This window comes from Amphiprion ocellaris, chromosome 18 (genome assembly GCF_022539595.1).
Source record: "Amphiprion ocellaris isolate individual 3 ecotype Okinawa chromosome 18, ASM2253959v1, whole genome shotgun sequence".
Lineage (NCBI taxonomy): Eukaryota > Metazoa > Chordata > Actinopteri > Pomacentridae > Amphiprion > Amphiprion ocellaris.
In genome coordinates this window covers 2,786,262-2,809,095 of record NC_072783.1, presented here as the reverse complement: position 1 = coordinate 2,809,095, position 22,834 = coordinate 2,786,262, and the positions used below count along the sequence as shown (strand labels likewise).

Sequence of the window (22,834 nt, the reverse complement as noted above, 5' to 3'; positions counted from 1 at the left end):
TATAATCAACTTTACTGAGATCTTGGTGCAAAAAGCAGCAAAAACACCACAAAAAAACCTTATGATGGTTGTTTTATGGTATTTTATATAAAAATGAAACAAACATTATATGTAAAACTTGCAAGATACATTCTAAAAATGCAAAACTGTCAAATCATGACGGTAAAAATCTGTAAACTCTAAAACAGTTTGATCCAGTTTGAACATTTTACTGCTCTTGCACAATATTTAATATGTGTATAACATTCAAAGCTGGAATTTTTGCATTTATTTCTTAGAAAGAATCCAGTTTTTCATGGTTAAATGTACCTACTGTTGTGCTGATAATGGAAACACGCCGTAATAACAAGCAATATCTTTGTATTTATTTCATGTAAAAATTCAGTTTGTTACCAGTCAAATTGATGTACTTTTATGTTAATAACGAACAGATGCTTTAATATTTATGACAGCTATAACCCGAATTTTTGCATTTACAGTATTTATATTAATAAATGTTAAATACACAAACTGTTGTCCTGATAATGGAAAAATGCTGTGATATTTATTAAAAAAAATCAAACAATATTTTATACAGTATTTTCATGTACATTTTCAAGTAAAACAAATATTTTTTAAGGTTAAAACTTTATTTTTCACAGTATGCACATTTTTTAACCATAAAATCAACAGTATGAATACATTTCTTGACCATAAATGAGGAAAATGTTTTACTGTAATTTTACGGCAGCGTTCTGGCGACCACAGCTGCCAGAATTTTACCATAAAAAAAAACTACTTTATTTCTGCAGTGTACTGTTCTGCTCTTATCAATATCAACAAGTGCTTTATTAAGATAAAATAAGATGAGATAAGATGAAACTTTATTAATCCTGAAATTCCTATAGTTATTAATACAGTAGAGTCTTAACTTTAATGTTTAAATTACTCAAGTGATTTTGTTATTTAGAATATTGTAAGGCCTTATTATTTATGCTAATCATTAAAAATTATTGTAGGTCCCTAGCCTTAATATTTAAATTATTTTTAAACTTATTTATATGATAAATGATATCAGCAGATCTGAACATTAAGATTTAAATTACCCAGGTAAATGCGTATTTGTTTTTTGTTGTTGTTGTTTGTTTTTAAATTGACTTTAAATGTCAGTATATATATACTTTAAATGTTATTTATTTATTTATTTTAAAATATTATTGTGTATAAATCTAAAATTCTGACCATTGAATTTATGAGCCTGCATGCACTGATTAAAACTGCCAAAAAATTTGCCCTTATCCATATTTATTTATTTATTTTTTGTTATTTGATATAATGTATATTTTAAAAAATAATAATAAAATGTATTTTTTTAAAATAATATTTAAAAATATATGCACATGGGCAAATTTTTTGGCAATCTTATCTGCAATATACATACATATATATATTTTATATTTATGCATATGTATATTTTTAAAATAATAATAATAAAATATTTTAAAAATAGCAATTAAAAAATAAATATGCACATGGGCTCTGTTTTTTCAGTTTAATCAGTGTGTGCAGCCTCATAAATTCAAAACCACACTACAGAAAATGTTTGAATTATTATTATTATTATTATTAGTAGTAGTAGTAGTAGTAGTAGTAGTAGTAGTATTTTGTTTATTATTATTATTTTCCCCCCACTGGAGTCCAGCTGAGCCTCAGTTCCTCCTCTGACCAGCAGGAGGCGCCACAGCTCCTCAGCAGCAGCTCAGACAATAAAAACAAGGCGAAGCCCGAACCGTCGGCAGCATCTCGGCTCCATTCAGACCCGGAGACTCTGATCGGAGGGACGGAGGGACACAGGCCTGGACTGGACCAGAGATGTAGCTGCAGGATGCTGGACCTCCGCTTCTCCCGTTTGCTGCTGCTGCTGCTGTCGGTGTGCGCGGTCCGGGAGGCGCTGTGCAAATCCGTTCCAGACCAGGGAGCCTTCGGTGAGTCAGGGGGGGATGCAGCACAATGAGGAGATGGGAGTGGTTGGAGCTTTTTACGGCTTTTGTCGACAAAAAGCGTCGCTGAAAGCAGACATCCTCAGAGGGAGGAGGTCCAGTGGAGCTCCTGCTGAGGGTCCTGCCGCTGGTTCGGCTCCAGATCGGTGGATTGTTCGGTGCTGGAGCTGTGGTGAAGCTGTGGTGGAGCTGTGATGGAGCTGTGGTGGAGCTGTGCTGGAGCTGGGAGGCCACCCTGGTGTCTGGAGGTGATCACATCTACAGATGCGCTGCTGCTCTGTCAGGCCTTCATGCTGTCATTGTTGATCTGAAGGCCTCCAGTCCTAAAAACGAGCCTCCGAGCTGCACATTTCTGCTTTTATCAGTCATTTCTGAGCAGAGAAGCAGCGATGCAGCCTTTAAACGTCCGTGTTTATGTCGCTGTGTGCATTTTGAAGGGCATTATGTAATTAGGTTGCATGACGGATGCTGAGTCTGATGAGAGATGCTTGGATGCTCAGACAGACTGCAGGAATTCATGCATTTACTCATTCAGATGCTTCATCCTGCAGCTGCACTGCTTCGAAAAGGAAATATTGAGCTTTTTTAGCTGATTTATACTCATGTGAGAACAATATTTACTCTGCAGGATCAGATTTTACAACAAAAAGCATGCAATTGGTTAAAAAAATACAAAATAATGTGAAAATTTGAACTAAAAATGACTAAAAATATTGTCAATTTTCACCTTCTTTTTATATTTTAAGTACATTTTGTTGATAAAACTCATCCTACTACTTGGACTACTTTTTTTTAGAGCTGCTTTACCTGTTAAAATGTGATTTAAATTACATTATTGAATCATTACTAAAGCAATTTTACTTACATGGCAAAACAAAAACATGTATCCAGCTCAGAAAATACAATATTTTACTATAATTTGGACAAAAATTCACTAGAAATGTTAATTTTCACCATCCTGCACACTATGAACTTTAATTGTTTATATTTTAAAAACATATTGTTGATAATATTCATCTTACGTTTCTTTATTGTGGTATATTTACTTTAACTTAAGTAGGGAATCTTATTTATATAGCACCTTAAATAAAGTATTTACTCTACAGAATCAGATTTTATAACAAAAAGCATATAATTGGTTAAAAAATACAGTATATCACAACAGTTTGGACAAAAATAACTAAAAATGTCATCAGTTTTCATCATCTGTTTATATTTGAAGCACATTTTGTTGATAAAACTCATCCTACTACTTTGACTGTGTATTTTAGAGCTGTTTTATCTGTTAAAATGTGATTTAAATGACATTTTTAAGCCATTATTAAAGCAATTTTACTTCTTCTTCTTATATTCAGCTCAGAAAAAACTATAGATTGAGATAGTTTGGACAAAAAATGACTAAAAATCTCATCAGTTGTCACCATCCTGCACTCTATGCCCTTTAACTAATTTGTATTTTAAGTACATGTTGGTGATAATACTCATCCTGCATTTCTTTATTGTGGTATATGTAACTTTAGTGGGGAATCTTAATACTTAAGGATTGAGTTTGAAGTCCAATATTTTGCTACAATTTATTATAAATGTGCAGTTTTCTTTCAACAGTAATGGATTAATGACGATTGCAGGTCAGTAGAAGTGCTGCGCTGTTTCCAAAACACACCTGAGGCATCAATTAATTCAGGATTTTCTCATTTAAATAGCAGCTAAGGAGCAAAATCTATAGAGAGTGAAATTAAATTAGGTCATAAAAGGCAAAATTGCCCTTAAACAAGTGCTTTAAGTCATATTCAGGTCCTTTACTTGACTATAATTAACAATATTTTCAAAGTAAAAGTAGAATATGTAAAGCAAAATGTGTAAGTAATTTCCACTTTTACTTTAATGTAAAGGAACTTAATACGACTTCAACCACTTCTTTTAGGGAAATTTTGTCTGTTAGAACTAGAATTTCTTCCTTAGCTGCTGCTTAAATGAGAAAGTCATTAATTAATAGACACCTCGGGTGAGTTTTACTGACCTACAATCATTTAAAAAACATACCAAATCCACTACTGTTGAAAGAAACCTGCACATTTTACAGAGTGAGACCAAAAATTCACAACTTTTAGCCCTTTTTACGACAATAAACCGAGTTTCTTGGGGTTTGCTTTTAGTTCTCCAAAGCTTTTCACTCATTTCTAGCAATTTTTAAACCAAATAATTGATCATTTAATTCAGAAATGACTTGATTTATTGATTAGTAATGAAAAAACAGCAGTATATGTTGATTATATGTAAAGAAAAGCGCATAAACTACACACAGATGCACAAATTCTACTAAACTATCAGCCTCCTGCCTGAGGATTTGACTCGTACTGATTTATCTCGGCCTAATAAAGCGGCAGCGCTGAGTTTTTATGGGGTTAAACTGCACTGAATCAACCCTGAAGCACTTTGAGGGAGTGAAACTTTCCCAGACTCTGTGTGCCGAGACACAGTGCCTCTCAGTGTTCCTGTCAATGGAGCTGCTTCAGGCTTCGGTGTTTCAAGTGGCGAGCCCAGACTGAGGAAATCCTCTCCTCACATCCACCCACAGCAGAGCCTTTATTGGAGCAGTTATGTTAATGGATGACAGCGTTTATCACCACACAGCGGACACACACACACACACACACACACACACACACACACACACACACACACACACACACACACACACACACACACACACACATACATACATGCTGCTGATTACGTGAACGTCAGCTTCCAGAAGTTGTGCTCTCATGGAGGGGTTTTGCCGTTCGGGGGACAGAGAAGCACAACAAGCAGCTTTTTCTGGAGAGTCGGAGCGTCTCCATGGAAACATCCCCGCCGTGACCCACATCCACGCCGTCCAAGAGGCGGAGATGAGAAACAGAACGTTCCGGGGGGAAGCTGAAAAACATGAGGATGAAGGAGGAAGGATGGCTGGATTTGTGGAGGGTGTGTCTGAGGGCTGCAGACGTCTCCGTCATCCCGATGATAATCCACATCTATGGGAAGTGACTCAAACCAGCAGCAGCATCACCCACTGAGACACATTTCATCACTTTAAGCATCAAAACCTGAACACACAGACAGAAAATACAGGTTTTTAGAATCTGTGAGACTGTCTCTGATGCCACTTTTAACCCTCGTGTTGTCCTCATTTACGGGCACCAAAAAATATTGTTTCCTTGTTTGAAAAAAATCTTAAAATTCAGCAAAAAAATTCCCTAAATTTCTGAAAACCTTCAGGAAGAAAATTCCAATAATTCCTTAAAAGTTTCCCTTAACAGTTTTATTAAAAAATCCCCCAAATTTGGCAAGAAAATTCTTGTAAATATTTTCAAAAAATGAGTAAAAACCTTCCAAAAAATCTAAAAATATCTAAAGTGATCCCATATATATCAGTAAAACTTCTAATATTTTCTTTAAGAACATTCACATAAAAATCAACCAAAATCCAGCGAAATTCACAGGATTTTGGTTGATTTTTTTCTGAATGTTCTTAAAGAAACTTTTTTTTCAGCATTTCTTTTTTTGCACAAAAAATGTTCAAAAAAATTCCAAAAATGTTGAACATGTGGAAGTTTCATTGTGAAAATATATATTTTTTTCACATTTTCAGAATTTAAAATGGGTCAATTTTGACCCGCAGGACGACATGAGGGTTAAAGTGGAACTCAAATCTAGGTTTTGGGTGTTTAAAACAACAAGCTAGATGGTTTTTTGCAGGCCAAATGTCAAGAAAAACAAGGTTTTTGCACATTTATTTCATGAGATCACATCCAAAAGTTTCAAACAGACTCATGCACAATGTCTAACCAGCAATATTTTGGTGATAGAACTTCATCATTTTGCTAAAAAGGGAGGCCATCTTAAACAGGAAGTAGTTGGAACTCCCTATTAATGCTATAGGAGAAGGCTTGAACTCCAAAACAACATTGTAGGTTCACCTATGTGTAGCTGCTGCCAGATTTTGGGGATGTTTTTCATGAATGCAGTTGAGCCTTAGGAGGTTTTAAGTATTCGTACCATTTTAATGTAAACAACTTGGGGATACGTGTCTGATTGTGACCTACAGACGTTTTTCTGTAACTTTTTGCATGTTATTAAATTTTGTCCTTCAGTACATTGATGTTTTGGAACCAAAACATCGCAAATAAATGTATTTTTGTGAGTTAGACAGCCTGCAGGAGTCTGGAACATCAAACTAAATGCAACAAATGAGTTGTTAAAGAGAAAGTTATCTGAGTTTAGTTGAGTTCTTGAAGTTCTTTAACTGAATCGCTCCATTTAACCCAAATCAAATATTTATCCCTTTTCTCTTGACCTGCTGCAGACTGAACTGGGCTGCGATGGGATTAATTATCTTGACATAAACTAATTAAGACTGTCACCGTGTCCCAGCATACTCATTAAACTGTCGTTGAATCTGCAGCTCCGTATCAAAGCTTTTCTAGGAAATTAAAGGCAGATATGAGGATGAATCACTGGTCTCTGACTCAGTGTTCCTTTGTGTTCTGGGGGGAATTCTGCTTTCTGTAAATAGACTTCAAACAACCTGCACAGCTGCATCTCTTCTGCCACATCACCATTTCTCTGACCATTTTATTTCCCCCGTTGTTGTTTTTCTGTCTCCATTTGGGAATCGGATCGTTTTTCCACCCAGCGACACAGATGAAGCTGATTCTGAGGCTTTGATCCTCCAAAATATCTGTTTTATACCATTGTAGATTTAATATTTTGGGGTTTTTAGACTTGCAGAATTGGTAATTCACTGATGAATACAACACAATACCATAAAAATTTAATTTGCTGTGTTACAGATGTTGCAAATATTTTAAGAATATCAGCTAAAAAAAATGACTGAACAAAAAATGTACATAAGCATTGATTTCTTCCATATGTTGATACTCAAATTGTATAAATTCCAAGAATGTACATCACTTTACGCATTAAAATTTGATCACGTGGACCGAAAATACAGGTTTTTTGAATCTGTGTGACTGTCTCTGATGTCCCTTTTAAAATGGACATTTAAATATGCACTTTAAATAATAAAAAACAACAATGAGAACAGTTAGAACAACAGTGAAAACAAGAACAGTAACTTGATTTATGATTAAAACGCAAAAATATTCCATTTGTACTTGTATGAAACAGAAAAACTCCATATTTGACTCAATCTCTGCTTTGTTTTTTTCTTCCAGAGGTGCAAATAAAAGTCCAGGTGTTTGACAACAGCGACCTGTCACCGCTGGATGACGCTCAGGTGGAAGTCCACGGAAACCAAACCCTGCTGGCGTCCAGCCGGGCCGGCAGCGATGGCGTGGTGAGGGTCAACTTCCAGTACCGGACCGGAACGTGGGTCATCATCACGGCCTCCAAACAGGACTACGTCACCAACTCGGTGCCCTGGCACTCCAGCCGCATCCCACGTGAGTCCACAGCTCTTTTTATTTTCTTCTATGGATTCCACTGCTCTGTAAAAGACCTGAGAAGGAGTAAATATGTATCATATACAGTCATGGAAAAAATGATTAGACCACCCTTGTTTTCTGGTACCACTAAAGGTCTATTACCTGAAGAACACAATGAACACGACCATAAATGCAGCTGATTCCATAATACGTTATTGTGTCCTATCTGACCTGCTTCAGCTTCATTGTATTTCAGGGTCTATAAGAGGCCATTTCATGTCATCAGCAGCACATCCAAAGGTCTAGAGTGGTTTCCTGCTGACATTCAAGCCGTAGCACAACTCAGAAGTTGTCAGCTCTCATATAACGTCTAAAACTAGAGAATTATGTGAAGCTACAAAGGCAACCATCGTGAGTGAGAGACAGGTAGAGAAAAAACTGAAGATCTCCAAGACAGCCGTTAATTCCACCAAGAAAAAACAAGCCCAACATGGTTCTACCAAACTGCTAGCTGGTCAGGAAACGTCTTTCTACCACCAGATGACCGTCACTCATCCATTCCTGTCAGGAATCGTCATCAGACCTTCAGGAACCTTAAAAATGAGTGGACACTGTGGAGAAATGGGACTTGTTCTGCAAGAACAGTTGGAAAGCGACTTGTTGAAGCTGGTCTGAAGTCCCACAGGGCAGGAAGAAGCCCTTCATCAAGGAAAGGCAGAGGAAAGCTGGTTACTCTTTGCTGGGATCACAGGGATTGGACTGTTGATGATTGGACTAAGGTTCTCTTCAGGGATGAATCCAGTTTTCAGTTGATGTCCACTCCAGCCACATTACTGGTTAGGAGGAAGCCTGGAGAAGCTACAAACCAGACTGTCTGCCCCTACAGTAAAACATGGGGGTGGATCAGTGACCATCTGGGGCAGTTTCAGTCTGGGTGGAACAGGGCAAATGAACCAGGTCATGTCTGGGGCTACTCTTGAAAACAGTGTTCTTCCATCAGGTGGAAAACTCTTTCCTGCCTCCAATGACTGGATTTTCCAACAAGACAAGGTCAGTTAAAGCCTGGATGGAGAACCAGAACATTGGAACCATGCCTTGGCTGCTCAATCACCAGATCTAAATCCAACTGAAAACCTGTGGAAAATCATCAAACACTACATGGAGAACCACAAGCCCAAAAACAAAGCAAATTAGTTAGAATTAGTGCAACAGGAATGGGCTGCTGTGACAGCAGAACAATGTCAGAAGCTGGTGGAGAACATCCAAGACGCATGGATGCAGTCATCAGAAACAATGGTTATGAATCAGTACTAACTCCTGTGTGGATCATGTGACTAAAACAGACAGAAAAGAAAACATGGAATCCTAAAAGCACTGTTTTTGGCAGAACAATGCTAGAGCTACTGATGGAAGAACTGAAGGGATTTTGGTTTTAACCAAGAAAATCATGGAAAATGTCTGATATCAACTCTTAAACTCTCATCAGCTATTTTTGTTGTTATCATTATATTTGTCCAAACAAATGTACCTTTAGTTGCACCAGGCATTAAAATGAACAGGAAATTGAAGAAAACAAGGGTAGTCTAATCATTTTTTTTTTTATTATATATGAGTAAAAGTTGGGGATATTTTCTTTTGCCTCATGTTGGCAGTAATGCCATTTACAAAATGTTTTCATATGTGATTATCAAAAGGTGTTGTCCTGCCCTCTACAAATGCTGCAGGAAGCTGCTGAATCATTTTTCTGTTTCTGTCGACATCAGTCCTGCAGCAAACACTCAAGAAAGTTCATCATCATATTAAGAGCGAGCGTCAATCTGAGCAAAAAGTACATTTTGATTGGATGATCCATCAATTTTCTTTTTTTTCTTAGTTTTTTAGAGAAACAACCTAAAAAACCTAAAAACACATATTTAAGTGGAACATTAGTGAAGAAAAGAAAAAAGAGAAGCCTTTCTCCTAGGAACAAACACACACAAAGGAAATGATCGTTCAGGATTGTCACTGGCTCTTCAGATGCATGAATTCAAATCACTCTCCACACTTTTCAAACGGAATAAGGGACATGAATAAAGCATGATGCCATTTTTTTGTTGTTAGAGAGTCTGACAAGTCTTTGCTGCTGTCAAAACTGCAAATACAGTTTGTGAAATTTTACAGCAACCAAATTCAGTTTCAGTCTTACAGTTTTCCTGTGCAATTATTCAGATTTTGTCATTGAAATCCAAATGTAAATTACTCAAATCCATTAACTTCATCGAATATTTAGAGTACAGTTTGTGAAATGTTACAGCAACTGAATTCAGTTTCATTCCGATAAATTGAATTGCAAATTATTATTCAAATTCCATTTTTTATTACAATTATTTATATTTAGCAATTCATACTCATTTATATTAGTATAATTATTCAACTTAAGCCGTTCAGATTGAAATATAAATCATTAAAATTCAGTTTTTAGTATCACATGTTGCTGCTGGCGTCAGTTTTCTGACACTAATCAGGGTTCATCTTCCATTAATTTTGGAATTTTCTAGAATTCAGTTCATACAATTTTAGAGAAACCAAATTCAATTTCAGTCTTGCAAGTTCAGTTTAAAGTTATGTGATTCAAATAAAAAGTTTTTATTATAATTATTCAAATTTAGCACCTCAAATTCAAATAGAAATTCTTCAGATTCAGATTCTAGTGGCACTTATTGGTGCCAGTATCAGTTTTCTGGCCCTAATTAGTGCCCAGGTTGCAATAATTTAATGGCATTTCTAGAGTACAGTTCATACAATTTTACAGCCATCGAATTCAGTTTCAATCTTACAAATTCAATTTCAAACTCTATGATTCCAGTTCGATTTTTTTAGTACAGTTATTCAAATTTAGCAGTTCAAAATTCAAACATTAATGGTTTAAACTCAGTTTCTAGCGGCACATATTGCTGCCCATTTGAGTTTTTTAGCACTAATCAGACTCCAGGTTGAATTCCTCTCGCAAAATTTCTAACGTACAGTTCATAAAATTTTAAAGGAACTGAATTAAGTTTCAATTTTACAATTTAAATTTTTATAATTCCAATTAAATTTTTAGTGCAGTTATTCAGTTCATACAGTTTTACAGCAATGTGTTAGATATTCAATTTGTACTATAATTATTCATATTTTGCTATAAAAATTCAGTTTTTTAGTACAGTTATTTAAGCAGTTCAGATTCAAACATAAATGATTTAAATTCAGTTTCTAGTGGCACGTATTGCTGCTGGCATCAGTTTTCTAGAATTAATCAGGGTCTAGGTTGCAATAATTTTATGAAATTCTAGAACTCCTTGCTATTTTCTGCTGGGAAATACTAAAAATTACAACATAATAATACGAAATTGTCTCCGATGTTGCTGTTTTGTGATTTTCCAGCATACTTTCATATTTGGCCGGTGTGATCTTGAAACTGATATCAAACTGCATTATTATTGTCTCTTCACATGGTTCTGGTGGTAAAAGAATCATTCGTATTTCTTATTAAAATACAACCTGGTGCTGCTGTTTTGACCAAATTCTGAAAGGTTGCATCTTAGGTTTTCTAAATGTCTGAATTTAAGAGACTGTCTGGTGCTACGGTCATTAAAATAGATGTGTTTGTGGAGCTGCATCTACGAAAATTATAGATTAAATTCAGATTTAATGACATCAGTGGCACTGCATTCAGATCTCACTCTGACCTGGTGGTAATAAGAAGGAAATATACTGTATTTTGAATTTATCCCGCGTGTTTCTGATCGGTAGAGCTCATGGTTTTCAATTTTGGCCGACATTTGAGGCATTATTACTGCCTGGATGTGAGTCTGTTCCTTCAGGCAGAGATTCAATAAACTAGCCGAAGTGTTGGAGTCTTAAATGAAACTCTGTCTCTGCATCGTCGGTGCTGCACCTGTAAAATCTGCTGATTTCGTTGGATCTTTTCCTCCTTTAGTGTACGCATCAGTCAGCTTGTACCTTCTCGCTCAGAGGCCTGGAACTCTCATTCTGTACGATGACGTCCTGCAGGTGCTGTCTGGGTCACCAGGTGAGGAAAAACGGTCATTTTTCTGGATGTTTTATCTGTCATGCATGTTCATTTATAGTGTTGTATCTTGATTTTAGGATTATCAGACCAAAACGCAAAGTTTAGACCCATTAGATCAGGGGTGTCAAACTCATTTTAGTTCAGCCCAGTTTGATCTGCAGTGACCAGTAAAATCACAGCATAGTAACCTAGAAATAACCACAACTCCTAATGTTTCCTTTGTTTTAATGTGAAAAGGTACATCTGAAAATATTCACATTTAAGGAATTATCTTTCTACTAAACATTATGAACACCCTGAAATTTATTAAGAAAAGCAAATTCAATTTCAACAACATTCAGCCTCAGTTTATCATTTCCACATTACAACTTCCAGATCACAGAGTGTCGACAAATACAAAAACATTTAGAATTCTGGAAATGAATAAAAAAGTATTTTACTTTATGATCAAAACGACAAAAGTCAGAAAAAAAGACAAAAAACAACAAAAACAAGACAAAATATAGCAAAAATGAGACACAAAACGACAAAAAATGAGACTAATGGCACGAAACAAAACAAAAAAGAGACAAACAATTAGACGAAAAAGCAACAGAGCAACAAAAAAATGGGCAAATGACAAAAATGAGACCACAAATGACGAAAATGACAAACAAAATGATAAAACGTAGACAAACAGAAGCGAGACAAAAAAACATAAAACGACACAAACAATACACAAAACAACAAATAAAGCGAAACACAAAATGACAAAAATAAGACAAAAATCACAAGCGAGACAAAAAGGAAACACAAAACAACAAAAAATGAGACAAACGACAAAAGTCAGAGAAAAAACACCAAAAACAAGACAAAATATTACAAAAATGAGTCACAAAACGACCAAAGAACAATGTAATATTTTACTTTATGATCAAAACAACTTGTCATGGTCTAGAAATTATTTTAAAATCATAGCAATGACACAAACAATGCACAAAAAAACGAATAAAGCAAAACAAAACGACAAAAATAAGAAAGACACGAGCGAGAAACAAAGGAAATCAAACGACAAAAATGAGAAACAAAACAACAAATCAGACAAAAAACAAAAATAAGACAAAATATTACAAAAACGAGACACAAAATGACAAAAATGAGACACAAAGTGACAAAAATTAGACAAACAACGAAACAAAAAAAAGAGACAAAAAAATTGGCGAAGAAGTTACAAAAAATGGACAAATTATAAACGAGACACCAAAAATGACAAAAGTGAGAAATAAAACAACAGAAAAGTAGATAAACAACACAAGTGAGACAAAAAGGAAACACAAAACAACAAAAACAAGACAAAATATTACAAAAATGAGACACAAAATGGCAAAAGAACAATCTAGTATTTTACTCTATGATCAACACAACTTGTCATGGTCTAGAAATTATTTTAAATTTATAGTTTTACTAATTTACAATCTGCGGTTAATGTCTTCTCTGGAGTTTTTACACTTTGAGGGCCGGATTGGACCCTCTGGAGGACCACTTTTGGCCCGCGGGCCGCATGTTGGACACCCCTGCATTAGATGATGAGAACCTTGTTTTTTTTTTACCCTTCAGTTATTCTTCTCATCACATCTTAAATTAGTTTGTCTCCAGCAGAGAGTGATGATGGATTCAGTCCTGCATGTTCAGTCCTCCATAGATTTCTACTGGTTAACATTCAGATGTTATTTGCTGCAGCTAAAACCATAGCAACAGCACAGTTTTCCCAAACCCAGCTACCTCCTCTTACCTCTATACTAAAATAGCAGCGTTTTTACACCTTCCTTAGGTGTTTGCAGCGTTGACAGACTTTCTTTTTCAGGAGCTCGTAACCAGCCGCTGGTGCAGCTCCAGAGGAAGTCCATTCAGCTGCCGTCCAGCTCCAACTACACGGCGCTGTCGGCCTCCCTGACCACCGCCAGGAGTCAGTATGAAATCGGAGGTTTCCCCTTTCTGCTGGGCCAAGAGACCAACAGCTCAGGTCTGTCTAAGAAATCAGTGTTTGGCTAAAAGTGTGTGTTTGTTCTGGTTTCTTCATGGCGATGCTTTGTTTTTTCAATATGATTTTCATGTAGAAAAGCCTCTCAGACCTGCTCATGTGGCTGAATTGGAATAAATTCTGGTAGAAACACTCAGAAAAATGTTCTGCAAGTGTCATAGAAGCAGCTTAATTTCCACGATTTGAGAAGGAGATGTTAAACAAATCATATATTGGTGTAATTATGTACATTATTTCCAATGTCTGCATTGTATATAATGAAGAAAAAGTCTTTCACACCCAGTTCTTGGTGGATTGAAGCCAAATAATGCAATAACTCAACTGCATTATGTGTATTTTCACTTCATTTTGTCCATCACATTTATATTAGTGCCGCTAAACCATGGATTAAAATAGAAAACACCCCACTGATTAACCCTTGTGTCGTCCTGCAGGTCAAATTGACCTGTTTTAGAGTTTGAAAATGTGGGAAAAAATATATATTTTCACAGTGAAACTTCTGATGTCCACATTTTCAACATTTTTGGGAAATCTTTGAACATTTTTTGGTGGAAAAAAAGAAATGTTCAAAATGTTTCTTAAGAACATTCACAAAAAAATCAACCAAAATCCAGTGAATTTCATTGGATTTTGGTTGATTATTTGGGGAATGTTCTTAAAGAAAATATTTTAAGTTTTACTGAAATATATGGAATCACTTTAGATATTTTTAGGATTTTTTTGGAAGATTTTTACTCATTTTTTGAAAGTATTTACACAAATTTTCTTGCCAAATTTGGGGGATTTTTTTTTTTTTAAATAAAACTTTTAAGGGAAACTTTGAAGGAATTATTGGAATTTTCTTCCTGAAGGTTTTGCAAATTTTCAGAAATTTGGGGAATTTTTTTTCCTGAATTTTTGGATTTTTTTTCAGACAAGGAAACAATATTTTTTTGGTGCCTGTAAATGAGGACAAAAGGAGGGCTAAAGCAAAAGCAACACAATCTGCAGCCAAGAAGTTTAACTGACACCTCTATAAATATGATAACTTTCATTCAGCAGGACTGATGTCATTTATTGTAGCTGAATATACTTAAAATAGCAGCTGAAATTGCCAAAAATATGTGTGTTTATAGAAATATTACAGAAAATTAATGAAATTCTACCAATATAAGGGTACGAGATTGTTTTGGTTTTTTTTTCCAAAATCCCTCCCTGATTGTTAGAGTGCACTAGAGCTGAAATTAATAAATCTATAAATTCAATACCTGATAGTTTTTATCTATTTTTAAAAATATATATACAGATTTGATGGCTCCAGCGTCTCCAAATGTGAAGATTTACCAGTTTTTCCACTGTTTGTTCAGTAAACTGAATGTCTATGAAATAATATTGTTCACTTTTTAACACTTGCTGGGATTTTACAAGCTAAACAACTGATTGATTATTAAAGAATAGTCTGCTGATAAGTAAAAATAATTGTTTGTTGTAGCAGTAGAAGGCACTAAAGTATCTGAACAAGACCTCTAAATTCCTACAATACATAAAAAGTGTAGTAGTTCCTGCAAAAAAAGTCTAATGTGACACTCCACCTGTCAATAATTACACTGAATAAGTGTCAGAATTCTCATTGTACTGCTTGCCATAGCCTCAAATACTGAGTGTTTTATATTATAGGCTGGAATACAACAGTCACCAGGGCTAGTTTATTCCCTAAAATCCTGTAACAGCACGAATAAGAGGAGTTGAAGCTGATATTTTCCCCGTCAGGTGCAGAAACAGGGTGGACAGACTTGACAGCGCTGGCAGTCGTCAGCATCCAGCTGTTTGACAAAGACGGCAGCGCCATCCAGGTCTCAGATCCCATCCACATCTCTGTGCCGCTGCCGTCCGACACTCGGAACAGGATGGCCACCAGCGTACCTGCTTGGATGTATCAGCCTAAAACGGGTGAGCAAAACACATAAATCATGGAGGAACAGAACTGGCACGACGTTACGTAACAGCTGGCTGGAATAGAAAGCCGTGTCTGCTAGAATTTCCAAGCATGTTGTCCAAAATGTTGGCGTGAGGTTTTATTTTGACGCTGATGGTTATTTCCGTTCCTCCAGGGTTGTGGGTTCGGAACGGTACCGGCTACATCAAAAAGGACGGAGCTCAGTTTGTCTGGAACGTGGTGGTTCCTCAGATGGGATACTGGTTGGCTGCATTTCCTTCATCTTCAGGTACTTCAGCTCGTCTCTCATCTCATCACCCTGGCGTTTGTGCTGGTTTTAATTTCCAGGGTTGCCGTTGTGCCAACAGACCTTCCTTTTTGTGCCCAGAGAGAAAACAGAATCAACATATAGCAGCGTTTCCATCACAGCAATCAGGGTCTAAATCAAGGCACTTCTAGAGAGTTTGTTTTACGCCTCAAAAAGTCCTATTTAAAAATCTGCAACTTCCAACAGAGTTGCTATTGTTTTGTATTGAAATTTATGCAGCTGAACAGCCATTGCTTTTTGAAATGTTACCTGATTATTTGCTTAACTCTCCTGTTGTCTTCATTTACAGGCACCAAAAAAATGTTGTTTCCTTGTCTGAAAAAAATCCAAAAATTCAGCAAAAAAATTCCCCAAATTTCTGAAAATTTGCAAAACCTTTAGGAGGAAAATTCCAGTAATTCATTAAAAGTTTCCCTTAAAAGTTATATTTTTAAAAAAATGCCCCAAATTTGGCAAGAAAATTCTTGTAAATATTTTCAAAAAATGAGTAAAAATCTTCCAAAAAAATCCTAAAAATATCTAAAGTGATTCCATATATATCAGTAAAACTTCTAACATTTTCTTTAAGAACATTCACAAAAAAAATCTACCAAAATCCAGCAAAATTCGCTGGATTTTTGTTGATTTTTTTTCTGAATGTTCTTAAAGAAACTTTTTTTCAGCATTTCTTTTACTTAACATTTCTTTTTTTCCACCAAAAAATGTTCAAAGATTTCCCAAAAATATTGAAAATGTGGACATCAGAAGTTTTCACTATGAAAATATATTTTTTCTCCACATTTTCAAACTTTAAAATGTGTCAATTTTGACCTGCAGGACAACATGAGAGTTAATCTTCACCAGGCTTTAGACTACATGGGACTGAAGGAACCATTTGGATAGATAAAATAAGATGTGTCTGTGAGGTATTTTTAGAAAGAAGAATGAGTCATGAACCATAAAACCGTAATTCATAATTCATAGAACAAAACAGCTGGGATACATAAATGTAGACTGAACTGGTTGTTTATTGAAGTTGGGACCAAAGAAAGGTTGAAGTTCCATGAAAGGTTCCTTTAAATTATGCCCTGAAGATATCTATATTTTCAGGGTGTTTCAGTTTAATAACATCATATGTTCCTCTTGGTACTGTGGGACAGATGTTGTCGCATAATTCAAAGAAGTCATGAAGGCTTGTTTTATTTGGTGCTTTCATGAAGTTGTTAAGTACTGTTGCTTCTTCTTCCATTCTTTAAGGGTTGACTACTACTTAGAAGAATAGAAACAAGTCTCAGTACAGCTTGTACTGCCTAAAGTTATGTTCCATTGTGACGGTACTCTCCAGTGAGGGTACAGAAGTGGGTGACTTATAAAGCCATAAAGGCTCAGTGGGAGGAGGTTGAGGTAGATGGACAGGTTGACAAAACATTGGCTGATAACATTGCAGAGTGTTGTTTGTTTTAGATTTTTAAACTGAAGTAATCACGTTATTATTCTGACCATGACAACAAAGGTCTTCTGTTTTAACCAAACCCTGATCTTTGACTAAACGTAGGTAGTATTTTTTACGTAAAACTAACCAGACACTGGTGAAAAATGCCTGTGTTTTATTTTGTTGTGTGTTTGTTTACTGTTTGATCGGTATTTAGTCAGAAACTAAAGGATTGAGTGAACCAAAACTCAGACCTGATGATGGCACCAGATGAAAAATTAAACATCCTCGGGAGGGTATGAATATTTTTGCTAAATTTAATGTCACTACGTTCATTGGTTGTGGGTACATTTCATAAAATAACGCAAACTTGATGGAGCCACTACAGGAAAGTTCAGGGAATGTGTAATTCAGTGGAATTTATCCTCTGAAGACCATGAATGTCTGTTAATTTTCCATGTAGCAATTGAGATAATCCACCAGAGAGTGAACATTTTGACATTCTGGTGGAGCAGATTCATAAATTTCATTGCAGTTCATCCAACAGTCCAGACCAAAGCGGTGGAAAGACCAACTGGTAGACAATGCTTTCAATAATACAAGCATATGTTCATCATATGTTTAAGTCCTCGTGGAAATGGAATACTAGATCATGAATGTAAGAGTTTCCTCAATCCAGGTGATTCAAGATTAGATGTTCAACCAAATTCTGAAAGTCTTTGTTTCTCTTTGACTTGAACCAACCTTCACAGATTTAATTGGGCAAATCAAATGAAACCTAGAAGGTTTATTCGTAGAACTTCCATTTTCAACTTTGTTTTGCCCATGTAGTCCTGTCAGAATAGTGTGCTGTGGAGGTAAATGAATTAGAGTTGACTTTCTTTGTTTGATTACCTTGCAGGTTTGGGTTTGTCCCATCCAGGCTTGAGGGACATCACCACCTACCACACCCTGTTCCTGCTCTCCATCCTGGGCTCACTGGCACTGCTGGTGCTCATCCTGCTCTGCGTGCTGCTCTACTACTGCAGGTGTGGGGAGCGTAGGCGCAGGTCTCAGTTTTAGGTTTCTATTGGTAGCAAAAATAACAGAATTGATTTGCGGGTGATCCCTGCAAACAGTCGTGCATGAATGTGGATATGATTTTAGATTCTCGTTGATTAGACTTTTCTTCTAATCCCCAAGTAGTTAGCAACCGTTTGTTTTATTTCTGACCTTCAGTTTCTGTTTACTTTCTAGGCGGAAGTGCTTGAAACCTCGTCGACAGCAAGGCAAGCCCCATGCGTCCAATCTAAACGGCGCTAAGAGAGACCAGGGTACGTCCACTTCACGCCTGAACCTGATCTGTGGCGGCCACGTTGAATCAGGCCCCTCCAATGACAAATCTGACATGTCCCCGTCTCGAGACTACCAGAGTTCAAGGGAGGACTTAACCAAGCATGTTCCAGCCCACATGCTACGACACGCCAAGGGAAAGAATTCAGGTTCCCAACGAGGTGAAAGCTTCCCTATGAAGGTTACGCGAGCAACCGAGACCAACAACTTGGACAACCCTTTGCTGCATGACGACTACAACCGGAGCTACAGCCCCAAAGAGGGAAAGGAGTCTGACTATCACAGACACCACAATGCCAACGACAATCGAGGATATTCCTCTGATCCCCCGTCCCCACCTCGCTTCCAAGGTTATGTGCCAAGTCAGTCCGACAAACCTCCGGAATATTCAGCGGCAGCAGCAGACAGCCTTGCTAGACCCACATCCCTCAACACCCAGCCGGGTCAGATCATCTTCTGCAGCTCCATCGACCAGATGAAGGAAAACATGTACCGGAGCATGGTGCCAACCCTGGTCATCCCGGCCCACTACATGCGCCTGCCGTCTGAGTTTTCTGGCAAAGACGGCAAGGACTCAAAGGAACAAGACAAAGACGGTGCCCAGATGGGTGGAGGGCAGCAGCACCATCACCACCACTCCCAGAAACAAGGCCAGCAGCAGCAACAACAGCAAGGCGGATCCCAAGGCGACGACTCTGAGGAACCGAGCTGGGCGTCCGACTCCTCCGGCGGACCCGTGACCATCCCTGTCCTATTCAACGACTCCACCATGGCTCAGATGAACGGGGAACTTCAGGCTCTAACTGAGAAGAAGCTACTGGAACTGGGTGTTAAACAGCATCCGCGGGCCTGGTTCATCTCCCTGGATGGACGTGCCAACGCTCATGTGCGCCACTCGTACATTGATGTCGGGAATGACCTCAGCGGTGGTGGTGGTGGATTTGGAGGTTCCAGCAGCGTCCCACGAGACGTCAACCTTGAGCCACCTCTGGAGTCCCAAGAACGAAAAGCTGGAGCCAACCGAAAGGGAAAAGATGAACGCTGGGGGACAGGAGGACGGAAGGGCCACAGCATCAGCAGCAGTGGTGGAAAGAGTTACTCCAAACTGGCCTACCCTGACCACAGCGAACCCAGCAGCAGCGAGGGACGCCCAGTCTCACCCGAGGAGAATTCCCTCACCCCTCTTCTGGATGAAGGTCCATCCTCCAGAGGGTCCACCATCCCCAGAAGAGGACGCAGTCGTGTGAACAGCAGCCGCAGCAGCAACAGCGAGAACCGCCGCGACTCCATGACCAGTCCCGAGGACGATCCCGACGACAAAGACGAGAACAAGAAGAGCCCCTGGCAGAAGATCGAGGACAGGCCTCTGATGGTCTTTCACCCCAGGAAGTGAGCTTCTTGAACTGAGCACTGGACCTTGAACAGTCTATTTAGACAAACATGGAAGACGAGTGATGTTTTCACAGAGAGAGAGATCTGAATAAGCACAACCACTGCTTCACTGGTCCATTTTCAGGTTGTCGTTTTACCTTTGTGTTTCTGGTGAGGTGCTGTCGCACTAATTACTCTCGTGGTCTCACTGTCAGTCAATCCCACTGGTTTCCGCTGAGTTGATCTATTGTAGACTGAAATCTGTCCAGTTTATTGTGAACCTTGTCACCTGTCACATCACTGAACCATCGTCTGAGCCATTGCATATACTGACTGTGGAAATAGCCATTTTATAGAGCAAAATATAAGAATAGAGCACTTACTAATAATTTGATAACTGATTGATTGATTCTTACCAAGAATTTGGAAGTAGATGACATTTTTTATGGAATTGGTGGGTATGTAGGTGAATTAGATTTCCTGGACTAATTCTACTCACAAGCTCATGTTGATGGTAGAAATTTGTGTTTTCTTGACTAGCCGTTGTCCTAAACTGTCACTTGGATACGTTTTCCTTGAAGGAAAAGCCCAAATAAGTGCAGAACCTATACCTGATTTTGTCATAAGCCCCTGTAAACGGATAATGCAAACCATAAATTCCAGCGTGCGACTTGCATTTTGCTCCTTCAGGGATGTACTTGATTTCCTCTTCCTCCTGTACTGTGTTCATGTGTTGTAACTTCCTTATTCAGATAGTAATGATTTGAATCGTTGAGCATTATCTCCAAGTCTCTCTGTCATCCTTTCTTGTCATTGATTTATCGCAGTGATCTACTGTACAATTCTGCCAAAAGTACGCATTTCTGCCTTTCTCCTGTTGTTGAGAATTTTTTCGGCCAGCAGAGACTTTGCAATTTCTGTTGTGTAAATAGATGCCCAGACATTTGAAAGACCATTTGGTATAGAAAGGTTGCATGCATATGAATGTATGAAATAAACTGAAGGCACCAAAAGCCCCCCCTCTACAGATCCCCGGGCTCCTGAGTAGTTTAAACCCCCAATCGCCAAGAAACATGGGTAAGTCTGAACAGATGCGGCTCTGTAAAAACACCACTTTACTTGAAGACTTACTTATTTAACAGAATATCCTAAAGAGATCCACAGGGGTTGTTTGCAGACAGGGCCTGTACCACTTCTCTCCTGTAAGTGCCTTCTTTCACAAAGGATCGAGTGATAGGCATGCCGGTCCCTTTTTAAAAAATGCAGTTAGGCGTCACCTACACTTCGCCGTTGACATCGGCAGGCACTGATAAGCACACTGCATCGTGGTAACAACAACACGCGTCACTCTGGGGAGCATGCCTGCCAAAACTGACTACTTTTCTTGTGGCTATTACATCCTTGGATATCTTAATTTCTTGTATCTATCCTCTTTTTTCACCAAACTTGTAAATGGTATGATGAATTATATGAGATTTTATGTGTATACGATGTGCATGTAACATGTAGAATAGGGTGTTTTTAAACTAGACCTTTTTTGAGACAACAACGTTTGGCACAAATTGTGACTCGCTGAATGCATTGAACTGTGTTGCCAAATGAACTGAAGATGATACACTGACTTTTTTTTCTTCCCCTGTAATCCACCTCGAACAAAATTCACTTCCGGTCGTAAATGTTTACAACAATAACATACTGACCAACACGCTCCCGCTGTTCCTAGCATCACCACTGCCTATGACGCAACTGTGAACTTGAAGGCTTTTCTGTCGTCGTTTTTTGCAGAATAATCGGTTGAAGTGAAAACATTGGAGGGGAAATCTCGAAGGCTGTATAAAAGTCGCGCTTGACATGTTTTCACCATTTGCTTGCTGTTCATAGGCCTGTGTCAGTAGCCTACAGTACAAAGCTAAAAATGTGATGTTAAGTCTGAAGAAAAACCCCGCCATGATGAAACGATTCCTGCTGAACTGTCATGTCCACTGCTGTAAATGTACGTTTTTTTTTCCGGACCAGATGTGGAATTTATTATGAGTTGTGCAATTTCTCACTAGATTTTGTGAACTTGTGTTTCGGAGAGTATTCTGTCTGAATACTGAAGGACACTTTAGAAACCGGAGGCCCGTTTTGTTGGATTTTGATAGTAACTTCCGGAGGACTGAACTGTAGGCCTTCATCCTGTGCAGTAAACCATTCGCTTCATGAACCTGGTCAGTTGTTTGTAAACTGTAAATTGATTCCTTCTGTACATGAGACAACATAGAAATAAATTTGTTCCCACGGTCTGTGTTTGGGGTTTTATTTTGAAATATCTCATTAGTTTTACTGTCATAGTCGTAAATAATAAACCTCTTCATCCAAACTAATGCAGCTGATAACGTTTTAATGGAAGAATACAACAATATAAAGCATGAAGCTCTGGATTTAAATATTTCTCACATGCAAACATATTGATTTATGAAGAGGTTTTAGTCATGACTGTAGATGTTTTAAGCAACCTGCAGTGAGTTATAATCTCATTATATTATTAATGTAAACAATGTTTATTTTAGCTATTTTTAGCAGCTTTTACATACCTTAAAGATTAATTTTCACAACAAAGAATTTTTAAATTAATAGAAATAAAACATTTTTTTAAATAATTAATGACCCACTAATATAATGAATAATTATAGAATCACAACTTCTGATTGGTTAAACTACAACAAGTTGATGCAGAATTTATACTGTAAATGATTATTGTAACTCTAACGGTACTTGTGGGAACTTTTAAAAGGAAAACCAGGATTTAGGAGGTAAAATATAGTATTTCAGTTTATTTTTAAAAAATTGTTTTATTAAATCTTCTTACAAATGTTTTTATTAATAATAAATAAATCATTTGCTAACCCTTTACTGATAAGTTAGAACTCAGGAATACAACAAATTTTGAGTTGTCAGAATAAAAATACGTTAAAGTAAGTAAGTTTAAGTAAAACTGATTTGCTGTAAATGTACT

The 22,834-nt window shown here is 37.4% G+C and overlaps 1 protein-coding gene across 2 annotated transcripts; it reads left to right on the top strand.

Moving 5' to 3' along the window:
- The first annotated feature begins 1,716 nt into the window (after nucleotides 1–1,716).
- On the top strand, nucleotides 1,717–22,121 carry LOC111570785 (protein FAM171A2). Of its 2 annotated transcripts, none has more exons than XM_035949719.2 (8): nucleotides 1,717–1,964; nucleotides 7,199–7,426; nucleotides 11,367–11,459; nucleotides 13,303–13,461; nucleotides 15,229–15,408; nucleotides 15,570–15,683; nucleotides 18,035–18,182; nucleotides 18,370–22,121. In XM_035949719.2, exons 1-8 carry the CDS (start codon nucleotides 1,865–1,867, stop codon nucleotides 19,856–19,858), a joined length of 2,511 nt encoding a protein of 836 aa, XP_035805612.1. In that variant the 5' UTR covers nucleotides 1,717–1,864; the 3' UTR covers nucleotides 19,859–22,121. The 2 variants fall into 2 exon arrangements, with proteins under 2 accessions (XP_035805612.1, XP_023129492.1); XM_023273724.3 differs by having other exon boundaries at nucleotides 1,738–1,964; nucleotides 18,035–18,161.
- The last annotated feature ends 713 nt before the right edge of the window (nucleotides 22,122–22,834 follow it).

Excerpts from the sequence above, each read along its gene's own strand:
- LOC111570785 (XM_035949719.2), top strand. The coding sequence starts at position 1,865 with ATGCTGGACCTCCGCTTCTCCCGTTTGCTGCTGCTGCTGCTGTCGGTG. Across the intron at positions 11,460-13,302 it reads GGTGCTGTCTGGGTCACCAG|GAGCTCGTAACCAGCCGCTG; the intron begins GTGAGGAAAAAC and ends TTTCTTTTTCAG. Across the intron at positions 15,684-18,034 it reads TGCATTTCCTTCATCTTCAG|GTTTGGGTTTGTCCCATCCA; the intron begins GTACTTCAGCTC and ends ATTACCTTGCAG.